General features: G+C 38.0%; 1 protein-coding gene across 1 annotated transcript in view; it reads left to right on the plus strand.

The window, feature by feature from the left end:
* The window catches only part of ZFHX4 (zinc finger homeobox 4), a 149,958-nt gene that overhangs the window by 27,086 nt on the left and 106,922 nt on the right, over positions 1–15,950 (plus strand). The window contains exon 3 of the mRNA XM_041412881.1: positions 280–782. Coding sequence (XP_041268815.1) covers positions 280–782 — 503 coding nt within the window. The remainder of the gene's footprint in view (positions 1–279; positions 783–15,950) is intronic.

Below are 15,950 nucleotides of genomic sequence, written 5' to 3' on the forward strand. Positions count from 1 at the left end.
TGCTGTTTTGTTATTTTATTGATCAACTTTCATGCCTTTGAAAATACAAATTCCAGAATGACATCATGCCCAGTAGGAGTAATTAAAGCTATCTGATGAGGGAATTTAGAAGCTGAAAGGGATGATTGTAATTGATCCTGATTCAATCCTATTACAGCTTTTTATAGTTTAAGCTCTAGAGAAAGCAAACTCCTTGTCAAGGCTTTATTTTACAGATTCCTTTGTGTGTGCTATGCTTGCTGGTCTCTACTTTCCCTTTTAATTTTTTTTCTCCTGTAGTAAATAATGAGCTGCCGCCTGAAATCCGGCTTGCCAGTGGTCAGCTAATGGGTGATGACCTGTCCCTCCTTACTGCAGGAGAGCTGTCACCTTATATCAGTGACCCAGCGCTGAAGCTTTTCCAGTGTGCTGTTTGCAACAAATTCACCTCTGACAGCCTGGAGGCCCTAAGTGTGCATGTGAGCAGTGAGCGCTCACTCCCCGAAGAGGAGTGGAGGGCTGTAATTGGAGACATCTACCAGTGCAAGCTCTGTAACTACAACACTCAGCTCAAAGCGAACTTCCAGCTCCACTGCAAGACTGACAAACATATGCAGAAATATCAACTGGTGGCTCACATTAAAGAAGGCGGCAAAACTAATGAGTGGAGGCTGAAGTGTATTGCCATTGGCAACCCAGTTCACCTGAAATGTAACGCCTGTGACTATTACACCAACAGCGTGGATAAATTGCGCTTACATACCACCAATCACAGGCATGAGGCAGCCCTGAAACTCTACAAGGTAAGTAAGTCTGTGACAGCAACTCCAGCCAGCACCAAGTAGGCTGGGAAACTAACCCTTTCAGGGCTCATCAAACAGGACTTTGATTAATTAGTAGAGTAAATGTTTATTGAACATGCATATGGTCAAACAAAAACTACAGGTTAGTCAGGGAGGAGTGCTCCAGGTGAGTCCTGTTGAGTCACCTGGGGGTCATTTAGGAGGCACTTCCTGCAAACACAGGGTCCATAAGTAATTTTTTAAAAAAAGTTCTCTCATAATAAATGGTGTTTTACATCTCTCATCGCCTTTTCAGACTTCGTCCATTACATTTTGGTCAGAAGCTTGACAGATATTATGGAAAATTATGTTTTTCCCATATCGTGCATAGGGAAAGGAGATCACTTTCTGGCATATATATCTGTTTGCAACCATAATGTATCACAGCCAAGTTATTTTACCTTGGTATTTTCAGTAAGGACAGCAATATGCCACATTATTACAAAGGATATTCAAAAGTAAGCACTGTCATCCTTTTGTCTGCCCTTCTTTTCCAAACCAGCAATGATTTTTCACAAACATGAAAGGGTGTGGTGTAGATAAATATGTTAGTAGAATGGCAACTATATTTTTATCTTTACTGGAAAAAACTATGGATATAATGAATACGTGGGAGTGATGAATACCATTTATTACACAACTTGTCATGACTTTTTCCAAACCCTAATTATGGGGTAACTTATTTTCTGCAGTGTGTTTACTGGATTGGCTTGATTGTCTTGGTTCATGTACAAAATATAACACATTCATTTCCAAGATGAATAACTTTGTAACTTATTAAAAACTTCTTTTGTCTAGGGGATATAAAAATTCAGGAAATATTGCAAACCATTAGTCACTGTAACAAGCTCTAAATATGATTAGAAAATCCATTTTGCAAGTGTTATCTATTGATTTATACTAGAAATCTGTGATAACTAAACTATCAGGATCGTCTGCTGATTACAGCAACTATGCTGGTTTTCTAATCATGTTGAAGACCTGTAAATACAGAACAAATATGGGAAAGTCTCAGCAGACCTCTAGTTTAAGCAAGAAATAACATTTTTTCTGGTGTTTAGCCATATTCAAATGGCTGGTCTGAGCTAATACATGTTGCACAGGCAGTAATTTTATAACCTGGTAGTTGTAACCTTGGTACATCTGCTGTGAGCAAAAATGGTGGTTAACACAAGTTTTGGTCTATTATACTGTCCCATAGTGCTGGCTGCTCGGTTAATTTAATAATATATTTTATTTAAATTGCATTTTTCCTTAATTATAGAGGGTGTTATTTTTTGCTGGTTTTTTTTAAGGTCTAAAATCCTGTTATGAAAGGTACGAAAAGAGCTGAGAGGCTGGTGCCATAGCCTGCCTCTGCAGCAAAACTCTCTTTAGAGGTTCCTGCTCCCTGTCATCTGTGAAGCCATTCCTTGATTCCTCCATTTACATTATGCAGCTGACCTCTAAGTCAGGGTTTAAAAAAAAAAAACAAACCAGAAAACCCCAAACAAAACAACCACATTTTTGGTACACATCTGTTTTTTTGAGTATTAACCTGCATTATTTCAATTATTTGTTCTATAATGCCACCACTCAAAGAAATGCTACTGCATATGGTGCCACAGACAGCAATGACAGAGTAGGAGAAGGGAAGGCAGAAGGCTTTTCTCAGATGGCTTTACTGTCAAAGCTTCTGAAATTTAAATTTCAATTGAAATTGTTGAAAACAAGATGCCAGCTGCTTATTTAAAAAAAAAACCCCAAAACCTATAGTCACAAGGTACACAAACTATCTACTCAAAACAGTACTTTCTCTTCACTCACTCAACCTGATCCCTAGAGAAGAATATGTTTGGGTTTCCAGCCTGTCCTACAAAATATTTGATATGGGATGCTACGGGAGAGAGTATTAGCTTTTGGCCCTTGTCACTGAAAATGTCCTGCTGCTGAATCTTCTTTGCCAAATCCTCCTTTGTTAGATGGAGCAGCTTAGTAGCATCTATGTAGCAGCTATCATACACAGCAAGGGACCATCCAGCCTTTGGAGCTGTCTTTGAATCAGTTAAGGACATCCCAGTGGAAATGGAATCCATAAACTCCCAGATACCCTCTAGGCTTCATGGCCTAAGTAGGACAATTGAGAAGTCTCTGGCTGTTAACCCTATGGTTATAGGGTTCCAACTCTCCTGAAGCATGTGTTTTTAAAGGACTTGTCCCTAGGATTGCTAGTGAGCATCTCAGCTTTTTAAAAATTTTATGTCCCTCATGATTTCCTAGAGAATCTTGGAAATTTGAACCCCGCTAGGTTTAATGACTCTCAGAAAGCAGGTAGCATATACACATGCATACACTATTTTGATATAATTTCTTTTTAAGGTTAATTTGGAGGAGAGTGATGTCACATCAGAAATATCAGTGGAGTATTAGTGGGTTTTTTTAAAGATTTGGGGTTGGTATGAAGTGCTACAATGTGTCCCAAATGACCAAGATGTGTGTGCTCTGTAATAGAATGTAATGCCTCTGTACATCACCCAGAAAGCGTTGCTCTTAATTGTAAGTGTACATTCAGGCCTCAAGATGTAAATAAATGCAGTTTTGAAAATCTGCTAAGTTATCTGCTAGAAGACTTGATAGTTTTGTCAGGTATTGGTCAAGCTGTTTACACCAAGAGAGTTGTAAACTTTTTTTCTCTTGATATATCAGATAAACTTTTAGAGCACCTAAGGAAAAAAAGAACATTAATTTGTATGAATAATAGATATATGCCTTGGGAGCAATATAGAATATTCATGAATTGTGTTTATATTCAAGCAGCTCCTCTTTTTTAAAATTAAGGTGCTGTGAACATGGTTTGGCAATAAAACGTTTAATACTAAAACCATCTGAAAGCACAGAAGAAGAATCTGTATCTTTGTTCCTTTGCTTTGTCAAGTACCTCAAAGTTTTTATTCAGTAATTGATATTTGTTTAAATGCTATTGTTTTGTGAATTTTCTTTTTATAAATGTTGCCGTAGCAGCTTGATTTTTCTCCCTGTGCTTAACTATTGATGGAATAAAAGGATGTCTTTTCATAGCCGTAGCTTTTAAAGCAGCCATGAACATCAGAGCTTCTCTTCTGAAGCTGTATAATTTTAGGCAGTACGGAAATGTCACTTTTAGAGTTAGATTCTAAATGTGGCAAAGTGGAACCTTTAGCTGTTTTCTAAGTTATTTAAAGAAGAAATGGCCTGGTTGTTCCTTACAGAAGTGCAGTATTCAAATGGTGCTGGTAATGTGGCTGCTAAGAACCAGAACAAAGACGGCCTTACCCTAAATGAACTCAGCTTGGCCTAAATGAATTTCCCAAAGACTTACTTTTGGAATTGTGGGGCTTGATATTAGCAAATTAAACCACAGAAGAGTTGCAAGGTCTTGGCAGCATCCATCAAGAAGCATTCAGTGACTCCACAAGTAAACAGAAAAAGCTTCTATAGCAACAGAGTGCATTTCCATTCTGCAGGAGGAAGCATTCAGCTTCTGCAGCTTTGGGAAGCTGAGGCAGGACGGTAATCTGTCTCTGTGGATGTAAAATACATATAGCTGGAACTGCTTTTAAGGCAGCCATTTTGTATATTAGTCAAATAGCTTTCAGGGAACCGCATATATCATGTCCTGTGCTCATAAAATAATTTCCAAATACTTTTATTAATAAATAAATAAGTACAGGATAGCCCTTTTTTAAAGTAAACCGGAATGTCTGAAAGTAAAATTTACTTAACCAAGTAACTGAATCACATAATCAATTTCTAATCACAAATTAATATTTGAATCCAGTTTATCAAAAATATTGTTTGATTAGCTGATAATACCTTAAATAGTAATTGCTTTTATACTGTGTATTTAATACAGTTTACACTGTGTATGCAACTATTTAGAAGATCAGGGAAAGTGAGAGGCAGCAGTTAGCAAGCTGTATGAGAACTACCTTGGTCTTCCTTTTATTGACAAAATATTGATCCACAACACTATTTATGCTATAAATTTTGGTATATCTCTTTACCTCCCGTGTTCTCAGGCAGCAAAGGAGTGGCCTGATTTCAGTTTAAGAAGGTTAAAGGTTAAAGGTTAGCTCAAAAGAATCATCTGCCTAGCTGCTTAACTTTTAACTGATCAATTTAATGAAAATCTGTTTTGCAGATGGTGTTGTAATGTCTTTGGCAGGATTTAGGCAGCTTTAACATTAGACGTATGCTAGTAAAAATTATTCCTTTATTTGACCAGAACAACACCTTTTCTTTTATGTTTTAAGGTAAAAGGCATGTGGGATATGGTATTTTGGCAAAGGACCCAGAAGCAGAAAGTGTTGATGGTCTTTCCATATGGGCTCAAAACCAGAATACCCTTATGTCTATTGCTAACGATGACTGAAGAAACAAACAAAGCTGTATTCATTTTTTTACCATAATGTTTTACTTTGAACCCATAAAAAGGCATTTTAGTCAGACCTGTCCTTGGAAAAGGCTTGTCTTCTCTGCCTAGGGTGGAATTCTAGGGTGGAATGCAACAGCATTAACTTTTTTAATCTGGCAGGGCACGCCGATTGTCTCTTTCAGGACTTGTGTTTGTATGTCAGAAGTATTCTTTCCCTTGCTCACAAACCACGCAGTAATTGTGTTACTTAGCTGTAGATACTATAAATAAGAAGGCAGATCAGTCAATCCAAATGGTGAGTTTTATCTGATGGAGGTTGTCTGAATAAACAAAGAATTAGATCCTTGGGAGTGTAAAGCAGAGCTTTGTGTTTATGTCTTCTGAGAATCAAGCCCTCACAGTTTTTGCCAAGATAATTAAGTTTCAGCACAACCATTTCTTTCTATTTTCAGATGTATGCAATTCAATAGGAATTTCTTCGGCTGCTAATGCAATGCTATTATATGTTAGCTTTGTAATTAGCTAGGACTCTATCCCTTTGCTGAAATGCATTGTAATATTACACACACAAGCATAGTTTGCATGTAAGCAGTTATGAAAGTGGTGCCCTTTGTTTCATATTGACCTTCCAACTCATTTAAAAGAGAGTTTACAATGAGCCTTTGTTTTGTCTGCAAATGATCATAAACAGCTTTCTAAAGAGTCCAATAAAATGAGACAATCACAAATGTATAACATCACATATAGAAAGGGTGGAAGAACAAATGGGGCTTTTGCTATATTTTATAGGATGGATTTATAATCTGTTCTTGGGTCACTTAGGGCCAAGAATTTTCATGGTCAGCTGCTTGGTCCTGCTAGCTAGCATCCTCTGCAGGAAAGTCAAATACCGTGCAGCACCTGCTCTTCAGCTGGGCCTCTGCATTGCTCTTTAAAGTGAGGTGTCCACTTCTCTGCTGGTTCAAAGTCAAAAGATTAATCTTTTTTTTCCTGCATCTGTCATCAGCGAAGCAGAATAGTCTGTCTGGATTCCATAATGCTGTTTGCATATTTGGATTTTAAATCAGCCAGAAGTATTGAATGATTTGCTCATCTTTATCACGTGCAGGAGGCACAAGTGGGATTTAGTCCTTAGGTAACTTTTAGTGTAACAGTTCCCCAAGGAACACTGCTTGGTTTTTTCTCATTATCCTTGTTCTGGATGAAAGCATGGTTCTTAGGAATTAACAACTGAGGAGGATGTGAAGTATATGCACATGGGGACAAATGGACTAACAGCCCAAATCACTTTGTTTGCTTTACTCTGTTTGGCATGAAATATTGGTACTTGATCAGCTTGGAATTAACAGAAAGTCACATTCTTTTCATTTCAGTTGTCCCACATTAACTTTTTAATATAAACTAAAATATCCTACAAATATGCCAATCCAATTATTTTACTGTCATTGTCCCAGTATGATGGTAAAAGAGGTCAGGAGATTGTGCAGCATTGATTTGCATAAAAATCATTGTGGAAAGGAAATTGGAATATGTCTGCACACCTGAGGAGCTAAACCAAGCTTTTCTTGTTATTATTCTTTTCTGTTATTTAGAATAAAACTGTTTTCAGTGATAAACAAAAGTAATTCTAATTTGTTCCTCAACACAAGCCTCATACAGAGGATAGAAGGTATTTCAATTTTTAAGGTCCTTTGAGATTTATGTTCACTTATGGTTTTAAATGTTTTATGAAATATAATTTCCACTGCAAGTTTCAGTTACTGTAATTCAGATTATGCTGTTGTGCTTACATGTATAAAGAGAAATCAGTGTTAAAAGAACACACTGTCTAGTCACAGCTATACATACATTGTGTAGTCATAGCTACAAATAACGTATATGCCCACTATATGTACTTGTACACTATAGACAAGAATATTTATTTTAAAAAATCCCAAATCCCCCAGCTAACAAAAAAAATATTGTTGGCTGGTAAAACAGCAATTTCAAAACTACCCTTTTTATGATAAAATTAAAATAAAACAGTAGAGAAAACATTTTCACATTATATTTTTTGTACATTTAATTTGATATTCCAATGTCTGTCTCTCAGATTGGCTTATATAATGGTCCTTAATGGTTAAAAAATCCCATATTTTGTATTCAGCCTACTACTGAAACAGGGAGGTCTCAAATCATAGTTTAAAGAATCTTCATGTTCTTCCATTGAAATGCTGTCCAGAATCCCAATCTGTGTGCTGTCCTGGGTAAGGGTGTGTGAGGCTGCCCTTGGAAAGGAGGCTGTACCAGACTGCTTGCAGTGTGCAGCCTGCCCAGTGGAGCCCGAGTGAGTAGGTCTTCTTGGAGAGCAGGAAAAGTGAGCAAGGAGAGCCAAAGCAGCAGAAAGAGCATCAGCCTCATTTATTCAGTATGCTCAACACACAAAATGGCTGTATAACAGCAATTTCTTGTGCCTGGAGTTCTTTCATTGTGACATTAAGAGAAATGTGTAATTATTTCTGACTGAGCTTCAAAGCAGAGGTGCAGTGTATAGTGTATGTAAGAGTATTATGTCAATGTGACTGCATATGTATGTGTGCATTAATAGATTGCAGCTATGGATTTAGCAGCCACTCCCTCCCAGCCTTGCAACATAGATTTTCTTGTTATCCATAGGAGATTTTAGCTGATATTATGCAACTCACTACAGGCGTCCTTTCTAAAATTGTAATTAGTTTGCCAGACTCTCCCAGGTGAGATTTTTCTCTACGCTCTCTTCCACATATTTAAAAGTGAGCAGTAAAAAAAAGTAAAAAGCCTGACACATGACAGGAAAGTTATACTTTGACATGGATACAAGGAATTCAGCTTTGCTATTGTTTTTGCTAAGTAATTTAGAAGAAACTTTCCCTTGATCTATGCATTTGTTGGTCCATCCACCTAAATGCCAGAATTGTGATTTTATAGGAGAATTAATGGGAGTAAAACCTTATGGGCCTCGTATGTACAGGACAGATTTGAGCTTTTTGATACATAGGTTTTGAGACTGAATTGGCTCTATATATTTCTATATTGCTGGACAGAATTTTCTGCATTTATTCTTTTTTTCATCCTTTGGGGCAGTACTGAAGCAGAAAAGGATAAGAAAGGATAGTGAAGATGCTGGTGTGAAATACTAAGTAATGCAATTTCTGTTGGTTTCAGCAAGGATCAGGCACAATACAGGAGATGTATTTTCTTGGATAAACTTCCATGTGTATGTTTGTTGGTAAAATATAATACAGTACAACAGAAAACAGGTATTAATTACATTAAATATGAGTAGAGGCTTTATGTTGACAAAACATAAATTACAAGTGGTGACTTGCAATAATTTTTGAACCTGATGATCTGCCTGTTAGACTGGTGTACTTAATACAGGCAGAAATAGTGCAGACTGATGATGGTACAACCTCATGCTGGTACATAAAAGAAGTGAAGCTTTGCTAAGAACTTCAAGACCTTTGCTTTGTGGACAGCCATGAAGGAGGATGTCATAGAAATTACCCTCTTGGTCTGTAATAGAATGTGCCAACCTTTCAGTACTGCAGCAGACAGATACACAGCATATTGTGCACCATAGCCTCAGGGGAAACTGTATGTTCTACTCTATCAGTGGGAAGGCAGGCATTAAAATAATCCTTAGCTTTTAAAGGCAGGGGGTATGGAAGAAAACAAAAATTGAGCAAAGGTAGTCTTTGAATGATGAAGTGTGCAGATTCCCATGCCTTGGGCATCCTACTGCAGTAGTAGCAGTTACAGAAAAAAAAGGGTTTGTCATGTATAAGGGGTGTGAGCAATACTCCTTGGTTGTATGCATGAATAGGAAACATACTGCTGATGGGAGCTATGGATAGTAACATACCAGCCTCATTCCAAGAGTGGATGTTTGACCAGCAGGGTTGCCTAATAAAAAATTTGAACTTTTTCCATTTAAAATTGTTATCCTACAGTATTAATCAAACCATACTGCTCACATGATTTACATGGATAAAATGCATGACTGTATGACTACTGGTTTATTGCTGGATTGTGTGCAGGAAGACTAGCATATAAGGGCAGTATTCAGTGCTCTGCCCAAAGTGGCCATTTATTTGTAGTCCCTCTTCTCCCTTGTAAACTCTCAGAAATCAAGAACATGCACTACTTCCTTGCACTGCTCCTGGAGAAAAGAACCATAGAGCCACCTTTACTCATAAAGATGGCACAGAATCTGCTGCTCTGGGATAGTTTGTACCCCAACCTTTAACAGAAAACTAGATTACTCTTAGAGAAAGTTCAAGATGACCCTTTTAAAACAAAGGCCAGCAGTGAAAACTCTTCTTTCCAAACCTTTATCAGGTCTGGAATTCCAAAGGTCTACATCTCTTGATTTCAGTTGTTTAGCGCATATGAAATTTTTCCATTGGCATCCTAAGCTTGTGTTTGGACCTATAGGACTTCTTTGGTGGGGGAGGTCAGTTGTCTCCAAACAAGTTTATTAAAAAGGAAGTTGTTTTCCATGGAAAATCTTAAGACGTTGCAAGTGGCTCAAGTATCATAATAGCTATAATTCATATTATCCTTATCCTAAATTCAAAACTCTGGGTCCTAATAAAGTAAAGGATAAGTAAGGGCACTTCTTATTAACAGAATCATAGAATCAGAATGCCTGGTGTTGGAAGGGACTCATAAGGATTATTGAATCAAACTTCCTGCTCCTCGCAAGACACCTAAAACTAAACTATAGGTCTGTCATCCAGATGCTCCTTGAACTCTGACAGGATTGGTGCTATGACAACTTCTCTGAGAAGTTGTCACTGTGCCAGTGACCAACCACTCTCTCAGTAAAGAGCCTTTCCCTACTGTCCAAGCTGAACTTCCCCTGTCACAGCTTCATACCATTCAGACAACAATGTTCCTGTTTTCTGTGTAACCTAGACAAAATCTTGCTGTATGAGAAATAGATTGAGGAAAAAATGCTAACATTCTATAACTAATTGAATAAACTAATTGAATAACTAATTGAATAAACACTTTGTGAATGACCAGAAACTTGATATTTTTACGAGAACAATGAAATGAAGTCTAAGGAGCATCTTGGTAATCTTGTTCTTTGTGTGCTAGTGATGAGAGCATGGAAAAAAGCTTGCTTTAGTACTGAAATGAGACAGCTTTAATATCTAGATGTTACTATTTTGGAAACGCCCTTTGGCATTTGCAGATATGTAAGCAGCTAATGAATGGCTGGAAATTAGGAAGAATAAAGCTGGTGGAAAAAAATGAGTCCAAACTTCAAGTGTTTCTGAAAACCTTATTTCCTTATTTGTTCAGGAGCTTCTGTGACTCAAAATCTTGACCCAGGAGGAAGCTGGAATCCTGGGATATGTCAGGACAGGATCTTCTGAAGTCAGGTCTCAGATGACAAAGATCACAGGCCACAGAAAATAGTTTAGGACTAATTTTATCAAATTTCTGACCGAGAGTTTGGGCAGATTTGAAAGCACTGCTGTATTGCTAGTCCCCTGGGTCTAACCCTTTTGCAGATGCATCTCAGTAATAGGTGTTGTATCTAGGCTGTGAATATCCTTTGTCACTTTTTGATTTACTAAGGTAGTCTCATAGGTCACAATGAATTGGATATGCTGTCAATGTGCTCTGTCTCTCTGTTCCTGTCTCCACTGGTGTGTTTTGTAGTGTGTCAGGCTTCAACAATATCTTCACAACCCTTGAATTTCTGTGACTTACAGAACTCAAGGAATGAAAATCTTTGTAGCTAGTCATTAGGACTGCTTACAGGTATTTTTGAGAAAGAGCAAATCCTTATTCAGACACTCTGTTGTCACTTTGATTTTTTTTTTTGCCTTTTTGTGTTGCCTTTTTTATTTTTCAAAAAACAAAAATAGGTTTGTGGGATCATCTCTGACTCAACATGTTACATGTAGGGGCTGGATCCAAGAAGTCTTGCTAGGATATTTCTTTTCTTTTATTTCATGAGTTTTTCACTGAGAAGCTCAAATTCTGTGGCATCAGCTACCTCAAAATCATCAAACAGATGATATGGTTTAGCCAAAGCATTTTGGGGCACACAAAATATAAGAGCTATGCTAGTTTTGAAGAGTTCTATGTAAGTAACAATTTTTATGATAAGTAACAGTTGAGCCAGTAATCAATAAAAGGAGACTGAAATCTCATGCTACAGAGAGCCTGTATCCCAGTTCACTCAGCTTTTGTGCTCTCCAGATACAAAGGTTTTACGCCTCGTGTCCACAACAGGAACTAAACAAATGTCTTTCCTTTACCTCTAGTAGTTGTTTGTCCTAATAGATTTAGAAGGCAAGGTCAATACTGTCTGTACTAGGAAACAGAGCATGGCTTTGGGGAAAAAAACCCCCAATGTGTCTGTAACCGAGCACAGGTGATTGAGAGGTTGGCCTGTAGTACATCTGACAGACTAAATGGTCCTCACAGAATTATAATTAAGCATAACAAGTTCTTCACATATGTCTGTCTTTCTGTCTGCATATGTTTATTTTTACATGGACTTAATACTGTCTGCAGTTGAGAAGGATGAATTTGAGTATTGGGAAGAGTTAGAGGTGGAGTCTGAAGTTGTTCATGCTCACAAGAGAGACACTTATCCCACAGTAGTGTTAGAAGGGAAGTCGTGATTGTTTGAGGCTGGGTTTCTTGCACAGGGGGTGCAGTGGACAGTAACAAAAGGGCAGGTGTGAGTGCTTATAAAAGTGTGCACTTCCCAGGAGCATAGCCAGGATTTAGAATTATGTGTGTCCATACATACCTCAGGATGCTCCTGTCATCTTCTGTAACGCTGTACCAAGGTCTGTATATATTAGCATCTGCTGCAGTAAAGGTTGGATTTCCATTTTTCTTCTAATTTCCTTCTCCCAGTTACTTATAATTTTTATACACTTTTAGGGCTGAAATTATCAGGATTTGGTCTGGGTATAAAGTAAATTTCTTTTTTTCTTTGGAGCTCTTTCTGAGTCACTTAATCATGAGATATCTTTCCAACCTGTCCTAATGAAAAATACTCTATTGCAAATAAAGTTAGTTAAGTACATTTCTTGAAGTGGCTGTCCATAACAGAAGAGAATGTTATTTTAAAAGCAACAACACATTAATAGGCCAAGTATGCAATCACTGTCCTATCACAGCAAATTATACCATTAGTCCACCTTATCTAATCTCTTTGCTACAGACTGCCTAACAACAATTGCTTCTGAGAGCAAAGCAGACAAAAAAAAAAAAAAAAAAAAAAAAAAAAAAAAAAAAAAAAAAAAAAAGAAAAATATTCCATGGGGAAATGTAGAATAATGTTGCTTATACAGGAAAATGCTCACACAAATTCAAGTATGTATATTTTCCCCCGCAACGTTGTCTTTGGGTAGTCTTATAGGTGTACAAACATCAAATCAGTTTATGAGGTGAACTTCTGGTTCAATCACATGCAGTGGGTAGGAGTTCCACAGGTTAATTTAACAGGATTTTTTTTTGGCTTTTAAAACTTTCTGTCATTAATTTATTAAGTTTTATTTGTTTTATTTGTTTTTATTCATCTAGTAGTAGAATGAAAAAGATCATGTGTTCTTACTTGCTTTATGGTCTTTTACATAATCTTTATAACTTCACAATCATCTTTATGATTACTTTATGGTCTTTTTATCATGCCTCTCATTTGTTTACACAAAAAAATTCAATCCATTCAGTCTTGCTTTTAGTGAAAGTTTTTCCACATTTCTGCTAATCCCATCACTGATCTCTGAACTCCTTTTACCAGTGTTAAATTTTTCTGGAGATACACAGATATTTCAGAACTGAACACGCTGTTCTCAGTGGAACTGTATGATCTTACTGTCCCATGCCTGGTGCATCCAAAAATATAATCTGCTTTAAACAAATCCTATTGCAGTCTGTGCTGGAAATATGTTGCCTTTCATTACATGCTTCTTCCCACGCCCCCCGTTCAAACTGATGCTGAAGTGTCCTGGGGTGGCTACATTTAACTTAGACACCAGTAAAATGTTTGATTGGTTCAAAGTAGTCCTTCTAATGCACATTTTCTTGGATTTATCCATCCATACTGAGTTTCTTCTGCATGCTCAGCTAACTTTAAAAGTATCTGGCATTTCTCACAGTTCTTTGGCTGGTCTTGACTGTCATGAGTTCGTTTATGACTTCTGCAGGATCAGTCCTAATTTGCAGTTAGAAGACACAGAGGTAACTTTTGTTCTGTTAAATGCCCTGTTAGTGCATCTAGCTTGTTTTCTGCCTCTGTCGATTTAGTTTTTTGCCCCTCTCTTAAGTGCCTACGTGGTTAGGCTGCTTCTGCATAGACAGCTGAGTGGAAAAAACTCCAACCCATGAATTAACCCATGGAGTAATTAAATTCCCGTTAATTAGGAGACTGAGAGAAAGAAGCATCTCCTTGTGCCTGGGTCACGTTGCCTCTCTCTTCACATTGCCTGCCTCTTATTGCTTTCCCACGTGTTGCTATACCTAGTGGCTTGAGGTGCAAATGTTTGTAGGCGATTAACTATTTGCTGAGCTTGAAGAACAGAAATAGCTAATTAACCATCTATCTGCAAATATTTACCCCAGATATTTATTTACTGATGCAAAATAGAAGATGCTGTTTCTGACTGCAAGGCTGAGGCATAACTGCAACTGACTCTTTGTAGTGTCCCCTTTTCATACTGTTTGGTGCTAACTTTAATGTATTATTGATTGTTATTAAGGTATACCATGAAATACAGATGGGATGTCTGTTGTGGTTGAACTCATACTGTGGGAGCTATGTTGACTTTTTGATTGTTCTGGCCTTCATGCTGCTTGACATTAAAACCTTTCACATTAGGGTTTAGAAGAAAAAGAAATATATAGTAACTATGTTACTCTGTATGTAGTGTGAAGTAATCTGAAAATATGATGGCAATTTCCCTCCCCACCAAGTCAGCACAACATTTGAAATGAAATACTAATTTCAAAGCAAGCCAGGAAGTTCAAATTCCCTGTGTGACTGTATATAAACACTGGTTCAGGACAGCCAATACCTGAATTTAAATTAACTGTGCTACCTGCCAGTAGAAAGTGCTAAAAGTAGAGGGATTAGGGGTCTGATTTTCTAGATTACTGAGTCCTAGTGGCTCCTCCTGGCAGCATCTGTTTAGCATCCCAGGATCCAAGGTCATGCTCATGAGTGACTGGCACCTCTGTGCTGACTGCTAGCCTCCATCCTTGCACAGCCTTCTTGGCTGGATGTATTGGCTAGTTTGAAATACGCAAAAATTGCATCAGAGGATCAATTACTGCTGAAATGTCACTACTGAACCCTGTAATAGTGCTAATTAGTTAAAGCAAAGAGGCACTTATCTTGGCAGCAGATCACTGAATACTTTTTTCACAAAATTAGGTTTGTAATGCTTTGCATTCTTCCCCCTCCCTTTTTTGGAGAAATTTAAGTATATCAGTGTTGAGGGTTTTTTCCTTTTTTATTTCCTATGCCCTCATAAAAAGAAATACTTCTTAATGTTTCTCACTTTGTCCAGCAATTTCCATAGTAGAATAGCTTACTTTTGTTGGGAACTCTTAAAGAGGCTATTAGTCATTGGAGAAAACTTGAAACAAGGAAACGTATGACAAACACACAGTCACAGGACAGCCCTCTCTAATTTTGGCTCAGCTCCCTTTCTGCCATTAATGGGGCAGAAAAGAAACTGGAGATCTGATGCAAGTTCCCTTCCGTGGGGGAGGGCAGAGTTATTCTGCTTGTGTCAGGGAGTCCCTGGCTGGCAGGGAGCCAGCTGTGTGTGCCCTGTCCTTGCCACCACTCCACACCACACCTGGCAGGAGATGTGGCAGGAGGAGGAGCTGGCAGGGCAGTAGCAGAGTGCACATAAGTGTGTCTGTGATGAGAGTGAAATCCCTGCTGCCAGGGAGACCTGCGGGGCTCCCAGGCAGAGCCAGCTCAGGGGGATGCTGGTGGCTTCAGAAAACTTTTTTATCTGCTATAGAAAGGCAGTGGCTGCTGTCACAAACTGTAGGGTCTGTGTTTTGATCCCCTGCTCAGGTAGGTTTCATTTTTCTTGTGCTCACCTTGCAGGGAGCCTTCCCGGGCTGTGTCAGTGTGTTCTGGGCTTGATGAACTACCACAGTTCTTTCCCAGCACCAGTTGTCCTTTTTCAGTGCTAAAACATGCACAAGGTTGTCATTCACATAACCCATCCCCCAACTTTTCACCCAGCATTTGGTTTTTGGTGAGGATTATTTCCTTACTATACCACAAAGATAAGATTCTCAGCTGCCAGTGGCATGAGCAGTGTGTGAAATTTCTTTAGTATGAGGTAGGTCGTATTGTTAAGCAAAAGTCTAAATATTTGGTAAGATTCAGGAAAAATACAAGGGTTTTGCTAGTTTTTATGCTCTGCAGAATTTGTTTGAAGCTTTAAAAATGTTGTTTGTTTCCTATTAAAATGGTGATGAGAGGAAAGAGACAGGAAGAATGTGGGCTAAATCCATCTTGTTGCAGTATTGATGATCTCAGTAGTATTACTCCAAGGATAGAGAAGTTTTCCAAAACGACAGTGTTTCTTAACTCTGTCAATTGACTGGGACATGGCTCTCCTGTGGTTTGACTACTGTGGTTTGTCACTACTGTGAGAAATTATCCAGTTCAAAAAGTCCTGTTATTTCAGTAATTTCTTGCTGAAATTGATGGT

Source organism: Onychostruthus taczanowskii, unplaced genomic scaffold, assembly GCF_017590055.1.
Source record: "Onychostruthus taczanowskii isolate IOZ18803 unplaced genomic scaffold, ASM1759005v1 scaffold4, whole genome shotgun sequence".
Lineage (NCBI taxonomy): Eukaryota > Metazoa > Chordata > Aves > Passeriformes > Passeridae > Onychostruthus > Onychostruthus taczanowskii.